This window comes from Passer montanus, unplaced genomic scaffold, assembly GCF_014805655.1.
Source record: "Passer montanus isolate IOZ18808 unplaced genomic scaffold, ASM1480565v1 scaffold119, whole genome shotgun sequence".
Classification (NCBI taxonomy): domain Eukaryota; kingdom Metazoa; phylum Chordata; class Aves; order Passeriformes; family Passeridae; genus Passer; species Passer montanus.
Window position 1 is genome coordinate 462,621 of NW_024358611.1, and position 17,206 is coordinate 479,826.

General features: G+C 41.5%; 1 protein-coding gene across 5 annotated transcripts in view; it reads right to left on the bottom strand.

Moving 5' to 3' along the window:
- Positions 1-17,206, bottom strand: part of KIF13B (kinesin family member 13B) — a 119,875-nt gene that overhangs the window by 23,555 nt on the left and 79,114 nt on the right. For 3 of the 5 annotated variants that reach the window (XM_039697597.1, XM_039697596.1, XM_039697600.1), the window contains 14 exons: positions 16,229-16,386; positions 15,105-15,237; positions 13,340-13,474; positions 10,551-10,580; positions 9,885-9,984; positions 9,455-9,581; positions 8,099-8,154; positions 7,034-7,158; positions 5,723-5,899; positions 4,133-4,225; positions 2,808-2,960; positions 1,839-1,916; positions 1,296-1,349; positions 440-460 (listed from right to left, as the gene is read on the bottom strand). In XM_039697597.1, the coding sequence (XP_039553531.1) occupies positions 440-460; positions 1,296-1,349; positions 1,839-1,916; positions 2,808-2,960; positions 4,133-4,225; positions 5,723-5,899; positions 7,034-7,158; positions 8,099-8,154; positions 9,455-9,581; positions 9,885-9,984; positions 10,551-10,580; positions 13,340-13,474; positions 15,105-15,237; positions 16,229-16,386 (1,440 nt within the window). The remainder of the gene's footprint in view (positions 1-439; positions 461-1,295; positions 1,350-1,838; positions 1,917-2,807; positions 2,961-4,132; positions 4,226-5,722; positions 5,900-7,033; positions 7,159-8,098; positions 8,155-9,454; positions 9,582-9,884; positions 9,985-10,550; positions 10,581-13,339; positions 13,475-15,104; positions 15,238-16,228; positions 16,387-17,206) is intronic. The other 2 variants (XM_039697599.1, XM_039697598.1) reach the window with 1 other exon arrangement.

Below are 17,206 nucleotides of genomic sequence, written 5' to 3' on the forward strand. Positions count from 1 at the left end.
TACCGAGCTATAAAAGACATAAAGCCTGAGCAAGATTTGAGAAAGTCTCAATGTTTATCTCATCTCCAGGCTAATATACACTGGCAGATATTTAGATATTTGCTTGCTTTCATGTCTGGTTTTTTTCAGCTGAGAGGGAGTTATTTCTGAGATGACTTCACCCTGTCCAAAAAAATCTGTGAGAAATGGCACTGAACAGCTCCAGCTCTGTAAGAACCCATCAGATGCACCCAAGGAGAAAAGTTCTCTGCTTTGTACCAGTTCACGCTGCATTAATGACAGCATTTCAATGGAAAAACTCGTTTGCTCTGTGCTATGCAAATGAGGCACCACCAGCAGCATCTTCAAAGCAGGAAATAAAAGCGTGTGAGTGAGCAAAATCAACTTTATAGTGAGATAAAATTATTATCCCACTCATTAGGTGGACCTAATGCATTACCTCTGCTGGGACCTTTGGACTCTGAAACATGCAATGAGAGAAATCATTGAGGGGAAGGGAGGAGAAAAACAGAAATCATTAAGAATCCTAATCTTTAATTTTTGCTTTAAAAACCTTACAATACTGCAACACCCCACAGTTCTCTCCAAACAGAAGTTGCTACAAACACTTCATCACCTGCACATATTTTAGCATTCTCTCCATGGATCAGATGTAGCAGATTTAGCAACCAATGCTGGAGCACTACATCAAAATTCTATTATTCTGTGCAACTGCATTATGCATTAAAATGCCTTGTCACCACCAGATTCTCCCCCTCAAAATGACTCCACGCTTGCTGGGCAGAATATCTATCAGGAGGAGATCCTTCAGTTGATCTAGGATTTGGAAAATAAGCTTAAATTTAATTTTTCACCTTTTAAAGCAATGCTTTGGGTCTCTAGTGGTGTTTTTAAGGAGTGAAATGAGCTGGATTATCACCCACCACAAGTTTAGGACCACTGGGAGGTCAGGGACTTTCTTTACAGTATTTATTCTGTCTAGAGGTGGACTTGAACTGAGATATGGACCCCAAAACTCTTCCTTTCTCCCAGAATTTTTTTCCTCCACCCAGGTGAAAGCTCTGGAAGAGCTCTAAAGCTGGACAATGCTCCTGAGCATCCCACAGGGGCTGGGACAAGAGCTGGGAACTTCCCCAGAGCAGCACATCCCAACCTATTCCTGCCCCAAGGATCCAGGAGCACATGGGGGTGGCCGATTTTTCACAGATATTTCCCTTTTATGCCCCTAATCACTGAGTAATTGGGTAATTTCCTTTTTTTTCCCCAGTTTTCCCAGGAGATCTGCAGATACTCACCCTGTTACTGCTCAGGTTATAAGGGGGGGCTAAATCCTGGCGGCTTGCAGAAAGCTGGAAGAGTTAAAAGAAGCAGAATTATTTCTTAAAAAGAACTTTAAAAAAAATTCATAGCTATGCCTCTTGACTAGTAAGGCTAAAAATAAACAGTTCTGTGGTTAAAGCAGAATCAAAATCCAAGAAATTAATGGTGAAAATTTAATTCTTGACCTGGGAGGAGCCAGAATTTGACATTAGTTTGATTAGCAGTTCTATCAAATTATTTATTTCCAAATTTTGGGTAGCAGAAGTCTCATTTTTCTTATGCACAACACTGGTACACAGCTTAAGTTCACCATATACTTGTAATTTGTTTTCAAATCTTCTAAAGAAAAAAAACCAAAAACTTCAACTTGGAAAGGAAATGAAAAATCTCCATTGTTCAGGAGAAAAAAAAATAGCACAGAGGGGTCAAGAAGAAGGAAATTCATTGCTCTATTCCATGACTCCAGGACCTGAGAATGAAGAGTGGAGCTGCTGGAGATGCCAGCAGGGAAAACTCACCCGATTCACGTTGGGGGAGCTCAGGCTCCTGCGGTAGAGTTTTCCTTTTCCCATCAGCTGCTCCTTTACAGCAACTTCCTGGCAGTCACAGAGAGCAAAACGAAGAAAATGAGTGTGTTTGGCAAGAATTAAAGCTCTGATCATCCCAGGATAGCTTTGTCTATACAAGTAAAATGTTTCTGAGCTGCCTTGTGGCACAGGCTGCTGTCTGTAAAGTTTACACGGCTAAAATTATCAATGGATAAATTTTAACATCTGGTATTTTGCTGATTGGCACGTGTAGGATTTTGCAGTCTTGATTCTAGGAGATGAGAGAGATGCAAAGACTTACACTCTCTTTCCTAGCTGTGCTCTTATTTTCATCCTTTAAACTAATTATAAATGACAGGGAACTTGCTTTCAATATTTAAAGTGCATCGCACTTCCCTGTGAATTTATAGTGGGCAGGCACAAGCTCCAGCTTGTTTTGCATAACTTTTCTCTTTGTGCTTGCATAATTTATATCCAGGAGAACAATTTTTAACAAATGTTTTTCTCTCCTGTATTTTTCCTGGTAAACAGATCAAGTTATAGTACTTGAAATTAACCCAATCAATGTCTTTTTTTTATTGGCAGGATGGCTTTGGTGAATTCAAAGTAGAATGTGTGGGCAAAATGACAAAAATTCTACTGGCAATTGCAGAAACTATTGGTGAAGCTTCAGAAAGAAAAAGCTAAGGCCACACAACTCCTTTTCCTGAACCAGAGTTAGGAATGAACAGCCTTAAAACCAAACCAAGCCCTCCAGAACTGAGCCCTGAGCAGGGAACTCCCATCCGTGCTGGAGCTGAGTGAGGACATCTCTGCTGCCCTGGATCTTTGCCACAGGTGCACTGGGGTGGTTTTTGGGGTTGTTTGGTAGCTTGTGTGCACTCAGGAGGGTGTTTGGATGGCACCCAGTGCTCTCAGCACTCCCTGCTCCAGCCAGACCTGGCGCAGCCGGTCCAGGGTGAGGATGTTCTCCACGGCCAGGACGCTCCGCAGGTACTTCTCAATGTAGGCTTCAGAGTCAGCTGAAGCTGCATCTTCCACGTTTGCTGCCATCCTGGCCAGTGCCTCCCGCTCCTCAGCCCCTTGAGCATCCTGGGGAGGCAAAAAGAGAGGGCAGCATTTTAAAATAAACCCAAAATCTCCCAATCACTCCCAGAGAAAATGCATTTTTAAAGCACACGGCACCAGCTCAGCATTGTTTGTCCTTTAGCTCAGAGGCAGATGAGAATCATGGAATAGTTTGGGTTGGAAGAAACCTTAAAACTCATCCCATTTCATGGGCAGGAACACTTTCCACCATCCCAGGTTGATCCAAGCTCTGTCCAACCTGGTCTTTGACACTTCCACGCATGGGGAGTCCAAAACCTCTCTGGGCAAACACTGCCTCACCACCCTTGGAGAAAAGGATTTCTTCCTAATACCTATTCTAAATTTCTTCCTAAATATCTATTCTAAATTTCTTCCCAATACCCACTCTAAGATTCTGATCCAAATAAACACCTTGTGCCACGTAACCTGCACAGGTGCTGCTGCCACTGTCACAGACATCTCAAGCTGTACGTGGTTATTGTTTTGAGGCTTTTTGGGTTCTTTCTGAGAGTCTCACAGCAAGACATTGCCATTAATTAGCAAAAGGGCTGCATTCAGATATTTCATAATTAAAAAGTGCTTGAGCACATTTGGGGCGTTATCTAACCTGAGAGGAAAACAAAATTTCAAGTGAGCTGCAAGAAGAAAAAAAAAATAGAGCATTGCTAGAGAAGCATTTCAACACAGAGTGCAAAATTCAGCAGAACATGAAAGAGCCAGGCAGCAATCAGAGTTTTGGCTCTTCATGTGTTAATGTTTTCACAAGTGCCCTGATAGAGCATCTCTTTGGAAAGACAGGATTAGCATCTAACTGGGAATATGCTCAGGAATCAAGAGCTGCATAAAGACATTACTGAGAAAAAGCCACTTTGTTATTTTTTTTCCACAGATTCTCGTGCTCCCCGCAGCAGCCACTTCACCTGCCCATTTTTCCTCCCTCTTTTTCCCCCTCATCTCTCTTCAAACTGCCTCTTCAAGGACCTCAGCAAATAGATGCTCACTCAACAAAATACACAGTGACACTGCTAAGTCACAGCACGTAGAGGAACAGGCTCCATCTTTTACAAACCAGAGTTTATGCTGGCAGCAGCAAGAACCAGCACGCCCAGATTAGGGGGGAAAGCACAAAATTAGAGGCTCTTGGCCAATTTGAGACACTCTGATTTCTCACTCACCTCTGGAATGTTTGAGACTATCTCAAAAGTGACGCCACAGCCAGGGATGGAACTCCGGGGGGACATTCTTCGGAGGAAACTCTGCGCAAAACCCTGTGGGGAGCAAACACGAGGAAAATGTGGATTAACTGAAATAAACATGAGGAAAATGTGGATTAAGAGATTCTAGCTGTGGATTAACAGATTCCAGCTGAAATAAATGCAGTTCACAATGAAAGAAGCCCAAACTACAAAGTCTAACCAATAAACATGTAAGAGCCAAAGATTTCAACTTGGAAAAAATCATTTGCTTGCTTATTGTGGATACAGAGAAGGAGTCACTTCCTTCCTTGCAAGGTGACTGTTTCACCAAGCATCAGCTGCTTTTAGAGGTGCTTTTTTTTTTCCTGACAGAGCCCTAGGTGACTTGTCTTGAATATTGACAAGTACAGACATTAAATTCTTGACCAAAGAGATCGTTATGAAGAATGATTTAAGGGGCATGGTCATTGTTTATGCTGACTTGGCGCCTTGCAGGGTTAAGAACTGGACTGTTGAATTAATGCAGAGATGAGTCATTCAAAGATGCTGCTGAGACAAACTCCCAGGAAAGGTTATTGACGGGGGTTTTTAGAAAAACAGGAAGAAAGCCGAAGATTCTATGTTGGATGAAAGTAAAAAACGGCACTGACTAAATCTGTAGAAAACAGAATTGATGAAGACTTCACCCGATTGTGATTATTGGCACATTCAACTGATCTGTTCAATACAGTCTCCCATTCCACAGGACAAAAAATTCACTCTTCTTCCCTTGCTGAGAAAAAGCTCCTGCCTGATGGAAGCACCAAGAACTGGGGTTCTACTTCCAGCACTGGGAGTTGCCTACAGGGTTTCTGGGTGTGACCACACCTCTTCTCTTTGCTCTCACTTCAGATTTTAACTACAGACGTGCAACCAGAATAACAATCCAGGCTTTCTGCTTTGTCATTATCACTGCCAGGGGAGGCTGGATTCTCAGACAGTGCTGAACAAAATCCTTCCTCCCTCATCGTTGTCAGGATTTATATTATTTTCAGGGCATGATGCTGCAAATGGAATGACAACTTCACTGCCTGCCATTTATCAAACACCCTGCTCTCACCTACACATTACTGTAAGAGCACAGCTGGAAAACATAAAGGACCAAGAGTGATTAACTCTGGTGAATTAACACAAGGGATCTCTCCTCCAACTATTCCTAGCTGATTTCTAAATACCTGGAGGTGTAAATACAAATGGTTAGCAGCAATGTGTGGACTTAATACAGGGCAAGGCAAACAAAGGAGTTCCTTTATGCAAAATACAAACTCTGAGTTCACGAGAAATTAACTGTTCTTCTTTTTCCAGTGACAAAGCACTTAGTGGTTAAGAGAAAAATTAATTTCTCACATTCAGATGCCTTAAAAAACAAGCTGTGTCATCATCCACAACACAAGGGACACCAGGAAAACAACTTGGCAGCTCAAAGCCTCGCTGGACTCCGCCGATCCGGCGCTTCCACCCAGGCTGAGGTGGGGAGAGAGAGGAGGGAATGCGAGTCCTGGGAAGTGGGAAGGGCTGCAGGAGCTGTACCTGTCTGCCATAGACGTTGACACAGATGCGCTTGCGCAGCACCAGCTGCATCTCTGCAGGGTGGCTGAGCTGGACAGTGGCTCTGACAATCAGGTAAACCCTCTCCTCCGCCGCCGTCCCCTTGCTGAGCTGGATGCAGTCGTGGACCGTGGAGTCCCACGAGGCTTCTGCTTTCACCTGCAAAAAGTGGGGGGAAAAAAAAAATAAATGTATCCTCTAATAAGCATAATTAGGTGTATAATTAACTGTAATTAATTAAGCATAATTAGCAAAAATACATAATACATAAATTTTGAGAGTCGGCTTCTCCGTTTCGCTCCCTGTGAAGAAAAAAATCCCCGCACTTTAGAAGAGGCCATTTAAAAATCAAGATCAGTTTGCCAAATGAAGACGTTGGGATTAAAAATGCCAACTTGCTCAAACTCTGGAACATTTCCTCTTGAGAAAAAATCTTTGAATACCCAGGATCATTGCAAATAAATTAAAAAATATGCAGAAGTGCAGGACCATTTGGCCTAATTTATTAAGATAAACCAGAGAGCAACAGAGATTGCAGTGGAAATCTTCCATCAAGCCACAAAAATGCTCCTGTCTGTATTTGAGAAATAACTTTGCTGAAGCCTTTCTAGCAATACAGCAAAAGCTGGAATTTTTCTTCTTGCATTTTAAAATATAAGTATTAATGAAGATTTAAGTGGTTCATCTTGAAGCCATAAGAAAAATGGCCTGGTAGCCAAATTCTCAGGCTCTAAATACAAATCAGGGCAAAAAAAAAATCCCTAACAGAACTGCCAGGAATAAAGCTCCTCTAAAAACCAAAAGAAGTTTCAGAAAAAGAAGCCAAAATTTAAGAAATAAGTCAGAGATTCTAAACCTAATAGTAGAAATTATAAACCAACAATTGTAAAGTTGTGAAACTATGAGTTATGTGGCAAAATGGAGGATAATGAGTGTAACGATGCAGAGGTAAAAATGTTAACAATTAAGACACATTGTTTTTTCAGTTGGGGATTTTGTACTCTAATTTGCTCAGGGGTTTTGCTTTGTTAAATACAAACTGAATCTCAGGCTTTTGGAATGTTTGGATTAAGGAAGATCCTTGAGTTTTACTATTTTCCAAATCATGGTTATACTTCCAGTGAATATTCCTTGAAAACGCAGTTGCTCACAGGAAAAACAAGTGCTTTATCACTTTTATGACCTATTTGATGTATTATTTTCACATGTGGACATATAAAAATAATTAAATTTAAAATTAAAATTTAATTAAAATTAGAAGACAAAAATTCCCTGGTCTGCAGCTTCCCTTACCTCACTGTCATGATGCTTCACAATCTGCAGCTCAAAGAATTCCTCCTCCTCCTCTGCCACCAGAGTAGCATCCCAGCCTCCTGCCTCTGGGTCATCCAGGTTATCCTGGGAGCTGAAGTCATCAGCTGCAAACAGGAGGGGATGTGGAAGATGAGAAAACACAAAGCAATCACCCTTTTTAAAAAACATCAGCAAGTCATGAATTCACATTTTTATCCCCAACTTGGCTGCTTAGACTTCAACAACAAAATTAAAGCTGCACTGCTCCACTTAAAAAAAAAATCCCATTTCTATATATAGAAAGTGTGCACAAAGATTTGGGGACACAGACTCCAAATAAAGGGCAGGAATCTCCCCCCATGGCAAACACCCCTTCCTTGCCCACAGGTGGATTTTCAGCACTGAGCTCATTTGGCATTAAATATGTTAATGTGCTGTTAAGATAAACTGCTGGATGAACAGGAGAAAATACAGTACTTTTAGATCATGATTAAAGAAACTCTTAATCTGGGTTTTGGGAAGCTCAGCCTGTCCTGGCTGGAGTCCCTCCCCATGAATTATTAACCAGCTCCTCTCTGAAGCCATTGGATCCATGGATGTGCTGTCCCAGGTGGACAAACCACCAATGCCACAGGATTCCAGCCCAGTTTTCCTCCCACCAGGCTGAGTGTCACCTCCCCTTCTCACCTGACACCTCTCATCCAAATATTAACCCTCTTTTAAACATCCTATCAAGGATTTATTTAACTCATTGCTCCCTGGATTGAGCTGTCACCTTCTTGGTTCCAACTTCCCACCCTTGGTAGGAGCACGTGACAAATGCATTGTTCAAACTGGATCTTGCATTGGGATGCATTGAAACATGGGATTATTAAAACCCTATGGTTCCTTCCATACATAATATTGCTTATTTTGAAACATTAAGCAATATGTTTCAGGAAAAATGGACACTTCTCCAATTAATCCACCTGCTATTCAGGCTTTTGTTAATTTTAAGAGCTTGCTTCAATTCTGAAATATCACTGGCTGGACAAAGTTTGTTTCCAAATTACTCTCACCACTTACCATTCAAGTCAAGGAATATAACAGGAATGTGAGTTTCCATACCAGCCACAGGAGTCCTAAAATACAAGACAGGGACAATGGTGGCATTTAAAGTAAGAGAGATTTACCCAGCACACGTCCCTGATGGTCCAAACCCCCAGGACATTGTATTCAGTCTGCAATTTTGAGCCAGACCATTGATAACCTTGGCAAACCTCTTTATTTTAATTTACTGCTGCAGATTCCAAGAGACTCAAATAAATTAGTATTTCTTTTATATCAGCTCTCTTAGAATTATTATCTTCTTTGACCTCTGCTTTCTGAAGTGTTTTCTCTCTCCTAAATGCTAATAGCAAAATTAAGTGTATTTAGTCTGACACACACATTCATGAAATGCAAACCTCTCCACTTTAGTGATGGCAGGGAAAATGGGGAATCAGAAAAGCCAGTCTCAAAGTTTTTAAACTAACACTGATGCTGCCATTCCACACAGTTATTACTCTTTCTTACAAAACACATATCGAGCCAAAACTGATGAATTTAGAGTGAACAAGAGCAGGCTGGAGTCTTGAAATATACAAAGTGCTTGAATCATATTGAACATTTCCTCTGGTGCAAACCAGATTCTTCCTGGAGCAAGTTTCCTGCAGCTCCCCTGTTCTCAAACCTAATGAAACACACTGATGTGAAAGTTATGTGTTTCCAACAAGAACTTGTTATTTTTTTTTTATGTTTCAGAAGCTCTGACAAACTTCAGCTTCAAACTCCATGACACTCAATTCCACAAATAAATACTGTTAGAGGCTTGCTCAGAGAAGATATTCAGGAAGTTTCAAGCAACTGAGGATGAGTTTGAGGTGAAACAACCCCGAATCCTTATCTGCAGTCGTTGCTCACAGCTGATCCAGCACAGCAGCCTCAGTCTAGTGCTCTCTACTGTTTTTAATGTTCAGAAAATTACATGCAACACTTGCTGACTAAACAGAGTTTGTTCCCAAACCAGGAGTGCAACAAAATGCTCCTGGAGATGCAGTTTTATGATGAGAGGGCAGCCTTTTAAGTGAATGAACTAGGTAGTTAACATATTAGCTAATTTTTTTAAATGGCAAGTGCAGTGGTAATAAATATTGATTCCTTTTTTCAGAAGGTTATAATTACACCCTGATCAATAACAGTATCGTTTACCAAACAGCATTTCTGGATTTCAGAGACACAACCTGATAAAATAATTTAAGCAAGAGGCCTAATTTTAACAACTTTGCTCATGCAGGGTACAGAGGCCAGATTGAGGAGAGGAAAAAAAATGGCCACAATCCAAAACCAGGAATGGGCTGTGCATCATTTTTACATCACTCCTCTGAGAATGGATGTTCCTACCACTCTGCTGGAGCTCCAGGGATCCCACTGCCAGCAGAAGGAACCATCACAGCATTCCTTTCTTCTGTGAGGGTCAGCCTCATCTCCAGCAGCTGAGCCTCCCGATCCACGTCGTCCTCGGTTTTATCTGCAAGATGTCAGGATGGCAGAGCAGCTCTGAGTGCCTCTGGCACGTGGCAGGGACTTTGTACCCCCATGACAGAATCAACCCTGCTCTGCTCACGACCCAGCACACAAAGAAACACCCCAAAACAACAAACAATTTCATAGAGGCTTCTCCAACTTTTAACTTCACCCCCAAAAAAGCAAATTACTGCTGAGTTCAGAGCTCCAACTCTCCATGAACATATTTTCTAAATTTGACAACATATTGAGATGAAAAGTGTGTGCCCATCTCTCAGCCTTTTGCCTTTAACAGCATTTTCCTTACCAGGCTTCCCCACGAGTTTCTGCAGCTGCTGATCAAGGTACTCCTGGCGCTTCGTTAAGGCACAGAGCCACTTCCGACGGAGCCTCTCCAAGTCCCTGTCCTAAAAAGAGGACATTAAAAAAACACATTAAATTAAAAAACACATTTTAAAAAAAGTCCTGAAAAACACATTAAATATTGCTCCAGGAAAGCCAAGGTTTCCTGATTGTGGTTTGCACATTTTCTACTTTCTGCTCATCCTACACCCAAGCAGAAGATGAAGACACATCCAAACCCTTCAACTTTCCATATCTTATTTGAAGTATTTTTGCTTGCTAACTCTTTAGCTTTTTTTCTGTACTACCAAGCTGAAAAAAACCCCTTCATTTTATACAATTCTTTTCCCCCAAACTACTCCAAAACTGACTAACCACTGGAGCTGGAAACCCCAGTCCTCACCACTCCCCTCAATGGTTAGCAGCCTCATGTCAGGAATCCACCCCTACCCCACACTATCCCACTCTTATGGCATCTGCAAATGTGCCCTTAAAATTATTTTTTTCAAGTGCTCATGTCCTTTAAAAAACCCCAGAACAGCTGAGTATCCCTAAGCATATTTAGTTCCTCCTCTAATATGCTTTAATCTGAAAACTTCTGCATTTGTAGGAGAGAATTTTGAATTTTTACCTGATAACTGTCCATTTCATCCTCTTCTTCCTAGGCCAAAACACAGAAAAACCATGCCATTATTTTTTTTTTTATAGCAGGAAACATATTGAATGCAAAAGGTGTAACTATTTTAAGCAATATTAGCAGTCTTACATAAAAATAAAAGTCTGAGTTTAGCAATGGTCACAGAATTAAAACACACTGACATCCCAAAGATTTGCTGATATCATCTCATCCAAACATCAACCAGACAATCCCACAACTACAACATAAAAATTCACAGTAACGTAACTATTAGAAGTCTTAATAATTGAAAGAAAGTGGAATACAAGAAAGAAACAGGAAACCAACCAGAACAATCCAATAACTATAACAGAAAAATTCACAGTAATGTAACTATCAGAAGTCTTAATAATTGAAAGAAAGTGGAATACAAGAAAGAAACAGGAAAAACACCTTAAAACCTGTTGATCCTGGACAGCAAAGAAAATTGCTGTTTTACCTCTAGGATTTAATTGTTTCAGCAAGTGCTGAAAAATCCAAGTCTGGTACAGAATCCCAGAACTGTCAGGGTTGAAAAAGACTTTTAAGAGTCCATTGTGTCCAACCATCAACCAGCACCACCACCATGGTCAGCACTGAACCTCACGTGCCAAATCCACAGGATTTTGGAACACTTCCAGGGATGGGGACCCTACAACTGCCCTGGGCAGCTGTGCCAGGGTTGGACAGCCCTTTCCATGAAGGAATTGTACAAAATATCCAGCCTGAACCTCCCCTGGCATAATTTAAGGCTGTTCCCTCTCATCCTGTCCCTGTTCCCTGGGAGAAAACCCGATCCCACCTGGCTGCCCTTTCCTGTCAGGGAATTCCAGAGAGGAAAATTTCCTCTGGAGCCTCCTTTTCTCCAGGCTGAGCCCCTTTCCCAGCTCCCTCAGTCCCTCCTGGGGCTCCAAACCCTTCCCAAGCTCTGTTCCCTTCCCTGGCTCCAGCCCCTCAGGGTCTCTCCTGTCCATGGGGGCCCCCAAAACTGAGATGTGTCCAAATGACTGGAGGTAACTTTGCTGCAAAGGAGAAGAGTTTTAAAAATCTACTGCATTTATTAGGGAATTAGAACAGCAGCCACACCAGGAGTGACAATGCAGACTTTCAACCTTTTATTCCCTTTAATTCTCGACCTTCATCCCAAGCAGAGCCACTTGCAATGAGCACAACTGCCCCTCCTCACAGGGAATGGAAAAGGAATGAGGGCTCCAATCCTTAAGGAGTTATTACTTATCTAGTTAAGCAATAACGAGCCACCAGAGTCTACTTTTCTACCTTTATCATGAAAGCAAAAACTTAGCTAAGCTAAAATTAAAAAGCCACAGAGAAGAGGCATTTCCTTAGTTCAAGGTCTTTAGAAAATCCTTCACATTCCAGAGACACCTGATTTACCTGAGATAAGAGAAATGATAATAAAGGGGACTAAAAATCCAGGTGCTGCTGTCCAAAGCCTATTGTAAGCAACAGGTCTCATAAAATCTGATTTTCAATGGCCCTTTCCCATGGGGGTTATCAGTGTCAGGCATAACTCACTGGTTTCTCTCTCTCAAGTTGAGTTGAAGTCTTTCTCCTTGATAGAAATTACTATTTTGGGGACTGCCAGCTCTGTGGGATAAGTCTGGAACTGGTCAGTGGATCAGGAATTCACTGGGAAATAAATAAGGTGAGGCAGACAGGATGCTCCCCTGGGACTTGTCCCTACAAAGGGACACTTGTAGGTTGTGGGTCAAGGAAAAACTGCAAGAATCAATCATGCTGTCCCAGGAGAGAAACTTCCTCCATTCAGGAGTTTCCTGGCTTTACAGGAAGGAAATGTGGGTATCAGGGGCTGCTGTGGTGGAAAAGCTGCAGGGTGAGCCAGCAGGAGCATAATGGGGAATAACAGGAACAATCTGCCCAGGATGCTACTGAAAAAGTGGAAAAAATTCCCCTTTTTGTACCCCAGACAATGGGAAAGGACTGCCCTGGTGAGGAGACAACAGAAACCCCAAATACTTCAGAGCTCAAAGGAAAAGCCTTCCTGATAAAGCAAAAAAAAGAGGGAGAAGACATGGATTGGATCATGCACTGTCAATAGGGTGGGAAGCAGACATGGATTGGATCATGCACTGTCAATAGGGTAAATATTTTGGGCATCTCCTACTTTTCCACTTAGCTGGCTTTGTCTCAAGCAGGGCAGCAAATCAAACAAGTTCAGAGACCTGTTCTGCTGCACCAGATTTTGGCTTTGCCAGCTCCAGGGAGTCACTGAATTCTCATTTATCTGCTGGGGGGAAAAAGTCAAAGTGCTCCAGAAACTCACAGGAGCACTGCAAAAACACAAGTCCTTAATATACATGAGGTGAAGTGTGTATGAGACTGTCCAAGAACTGCCCAACATCTACTGTGGGCCACAAGTGCTTCCTGGAATTCTAACATTTGGAATTTGACACTATTTAAATACATGTTGCCTTGATTTATTTTAGTTTGAATTTTTGAGTACTTTAAATTAATTTTTGTTTTGATACTTAATATTGCTTTCCATGTCTAATATTTGAAGTAAAAACTACACAAAAAAGTCCTAATGGATTTTAGGAATATTTGCATTTTCTTCTTCAAGTGTGTTAAGGCTGTGCTGGTTTCAAAGACAGGAAAAAAAAAAACCCAACAAAACCAGAAAAGACATAAAACATCTTACAAGTGTTATTTTTGCCACAGAAAATTATTCCCTTGATGCCTTCCAGCTCTTGGAAATAGCTGACAGTAAATATTCAGAATTTTACCTGATGATTTTGTGACTTGACATGTTTTATTTGAACACAGCCAACACCAACAGATAATATGGATTCCTCCATCAGTGGCAAGGTCCCAGATTCCTGCACAGATTTCACTTCAACCTGGATTCGTCGAGATTGCCCCTGTCCAAAAAAGAACAATTTGAAATGCTTGTTTAAAAAAAAAATGAATATAAAGTGCTGAAAATTTAATTCCAGAGAGACCTCTACTGGCAGCCACTGGCAAGGAGTATTATATTTATCTTTTGGGAAGAACAAAGTGCTGCAATCCCAATGACCCAGTGTTCAAGAGATCCCCCTCCTCTTGCAAGAATTTCTGTTTGCAGGATTTATGAATTTACAGAGAAAAATAAAAGTTCAGCATTCAGCACCTCGCCTGAGTAATTTTTAGTCAGCTCCCCTGACTAATTTTAGTCAAATTTAGTTTACTTTTCTAGAGGGTTTTCAAACACACACTTATAGGATTTTATTTTTAATATGAAGGCAAAAAATGGGATCTTCTTCCCACCTATAAAACAGGAGAGCAAACAGTATAATTTGATGAGCTGCTGGAATTTCAGTGAACTTTTTCTGCCTCTGCTCTCCTTGGCTGAAAATTCTGACCCCCTGACGGTATCAGTGCAGCAAAGCAACTGCTCTTTACTACAACTGTAAGGGGAAAAAATAAATTAAAAAAAAAATTAAAATACAAATCAAAGGAGTTGGTGAGGTCAGAGGAGCAGCCTGTACCTAACTTTTACTGATTCCTCCTGTTCTTTGGGCAGCAGCTTATCAATAGCTCATCGTTTAAAAATGTGAGCTGCTCAGTTAAGCATTAGTAATTTAAAGCAGGTAGAATTCAAAGAACAAAGGAGTGCTTGGCTGGAAGGATCAAATAAAAGAGAACTCTTGGACCTCTTAAAAAAATAATGACGTTCAGTGGAGACTGATGCCCTTTCTGCCAGGTGCTGGCACAGGACAGAGCAAAAAGGTTACAGGGAGGGTTTTGATCACCTTGAAGCTGAGTTTTGCTCTGTGTCCTGCTTTACATCTGTTTTCCACAACATCACATTTTGCACCTAAGCTTGACAATTCCTTGGCCACCCTGGCCACCCAAAGCAAAGTTCCCTGGGTGCTTTTGGCACAGCTGGAACCCTGCCTGTTTCTGAGGTTGAGATGACCCCAAGGTGTTAGAAAGTCTCTTTTTTCCCACCCCATGACTGAAGAAGCTTGGTCGGTTCTGCTTTTCAAGGTTGTTTATTTTTTCTTATAGTTACATTCTTTCTCTGACCTGTGAGATCTGTCCTGCAGCTCTGGCTGTGGCACAGCGCCTGCCCTTGGGGTGGTGTTAACTTTTTATACTAAAAACTACGTGTGCTTTATTTACAATAATTTTCCAATACCCATCACCTATGTTAGACAGTCTGTCGCTACTCTAAACCAACCCAAAAGTGTCACCATCCCAGCAGAAGATGGAGGGCAAGAAGGAGAAGATGGACAGGACATGCCCAAATTCCTCCATCTTGCCTCTTGAACCCCCATTCTAAAATCCCAAAATTCTACTTTTTCACCCTGTGACAAATTATCTATCATTCTACTCAAACTCTTGTGGTTTGTAGATCTTCACACAAAGTTGGTAGTATTTTCCATGGACTAAAATCAAAGGCATGGGTGTTTTTGACTCAGTGCCAAGGTCTCTGAGCCCCTTGCCAGGGTCTCCAATCACCCAGGGCAGCCAGAGGGATGTCCTGGGTCCCGACATGCCACACCTCACCTGTCTGAGCTGGAAGATGCCTCCTGTGCTGACGTCCTTGGCAGGGGTCACCTCCACGGGGCAGTACTCCCCGTTCTCGTTCAGCTCCAGGATCTGAACCCACAGCTCCACTTTGCGGGTCACCTCACTCCACCTGCAGAACAAGTCATGCACTGGGTCGTTTCTTCTCTTTGGATTTTTTTTTTTTTACCCCCCAAAGAAAAAGGGATTAAAACATCAAAACAGTGAGCTCACAGTGCAGAAGCAGCAACAACTGCTGCAAAAAAAAATGCACCATTTGTGAGCACACAGGGACCAGCTGTGCAGAGCTTCTAAATTTTCCTGACAGCAATTTTAGTCAAACATCAGAAATAAGCTTTTTCCTGATTCCAATACAAACCCCAATTCCACATTTAAGCTCTGGTCTCAACTCCTGCCACAGAAGCCCAGTGTTGTCAGGACAATCAGACTGAGATGGAAGACAGAAGAATGAAATATGACATTGTCTCACAAGCTCTCAAGATTCAGAGCACTTTCCTGACCTCCTTCATATCATTGCCTTCTCTCCAACTCTTCCCAGAGCTTAATAAGAAAGAGCCATTTTTGTAGAACTTCAAAATTAAAAAGGATAGAGGTGCTCACTACTTAGCTAACAAACATAACCCACTATTTTAGAGCATCCTTTTCCCCTTTGCTACATTTCCCTGACTTTTATTTTAAATTTCCTTATATGCAGCTTAATAGTCAACATAAACTTAAGTTGCAAATAAAAAGAGAAGTAACTGCCAATAAATTAAGATGCAGAGCTGCCTTCTAATTGAAGAAGCAAAACAACTCATATTTAAAAAAATGCTACTACATGATTACTTTGGGGACAAAAAATGGTTCCAGCAAACAAACAATATCCCCCTGCAGTCTGAATTACCACAATATTGCATATTTATCCAAACTGAGGAAATAAGGACTAAAACTTTTCCAGTGGAAGCATTACAGTGATGGCATTTCATGGCCAGGAATGAATTGGAATCATCCAGGGACCTTTAGCTCGAAATTTGACTCCTTACCCCAAACCTGCTTCAAAACTGGGCATCTCAGATGGTGATTTTTCCCAAATTCCAAACCAAAGATGTGTTTCCCACATGTACCTGTCCCGAAGGCTGCGTGTTTTGGCTTGAATTATTCCCAAATCCCACAGGGCTGGGTTTTTTCGGTCACCACTCTGCTTGTGCCCATAAACCTCAATGGCCAAAGCACCATCATAAAGATGTTCCATGAAGTCTTCAGAAATATTCACAGAAACCTCCTGGAAGGGACAAATCAGTTGGTAACTGACTACACGACTCAGGCCAGGAGATTTTACTGCCTTGACTTTAATAAAATCATTTAGTAAAATCCCCCTGGCTCCCAAGACACAATCCAGGGGAAAGGAAGTGTTGGCTCAGTTTGTAAAATTAGGAGGCAGGTCAAAGGTATGTGATTTTCTGAAGATTAAAGTCTGTAAGGAACTGAAAAATGACCACAGGCTGTTGCAAGCCCTGAGCCAATGGCTCAGAAAAAAATCAAAGCATATGTTGCAATGCTCAGAATCAGAAAATCAAAACTCATCAGAAGGTGTTACATCCATTTCATAAATAAGAGGAATAAATTGCCCAGTGTGATGAGAAGTGATAGAACACGATGACAGCTGGGGTGATTTGGCTGAGATTCATCCAAGCTGACTTTAGATGTCTCTATAAAATGCCTCTGCTCAGCTGCTCCAAAGCCAGTGGGAAGAAAAAGTCTGTCCTAAATAGTCTGTTCTGACCTCTGACAACCCAACTTCAGCATCTACAGCAGCCCCATGTCCCAGAATTGGGACATTTCTCTTTATTTCATCAGAGTTTAGGGTGATCAGCTCAGTTACTGACACCCAATATCCTCACATAAATATTCCTCATCCACAGTGAATTTTACTGAGGATAAATTCCAATATTAGTTTCTCAGATGAACTGATGTTTTCCTTTATCAACCCATCTCACCTTCAGTAATTTTTGTACAAATGAACAGTGCAGAATCATCAAACTTAAATGGACTCTGAAGACATTTCTGTTCTTATTAAAAAAATTAGTGTACGAACATAATGA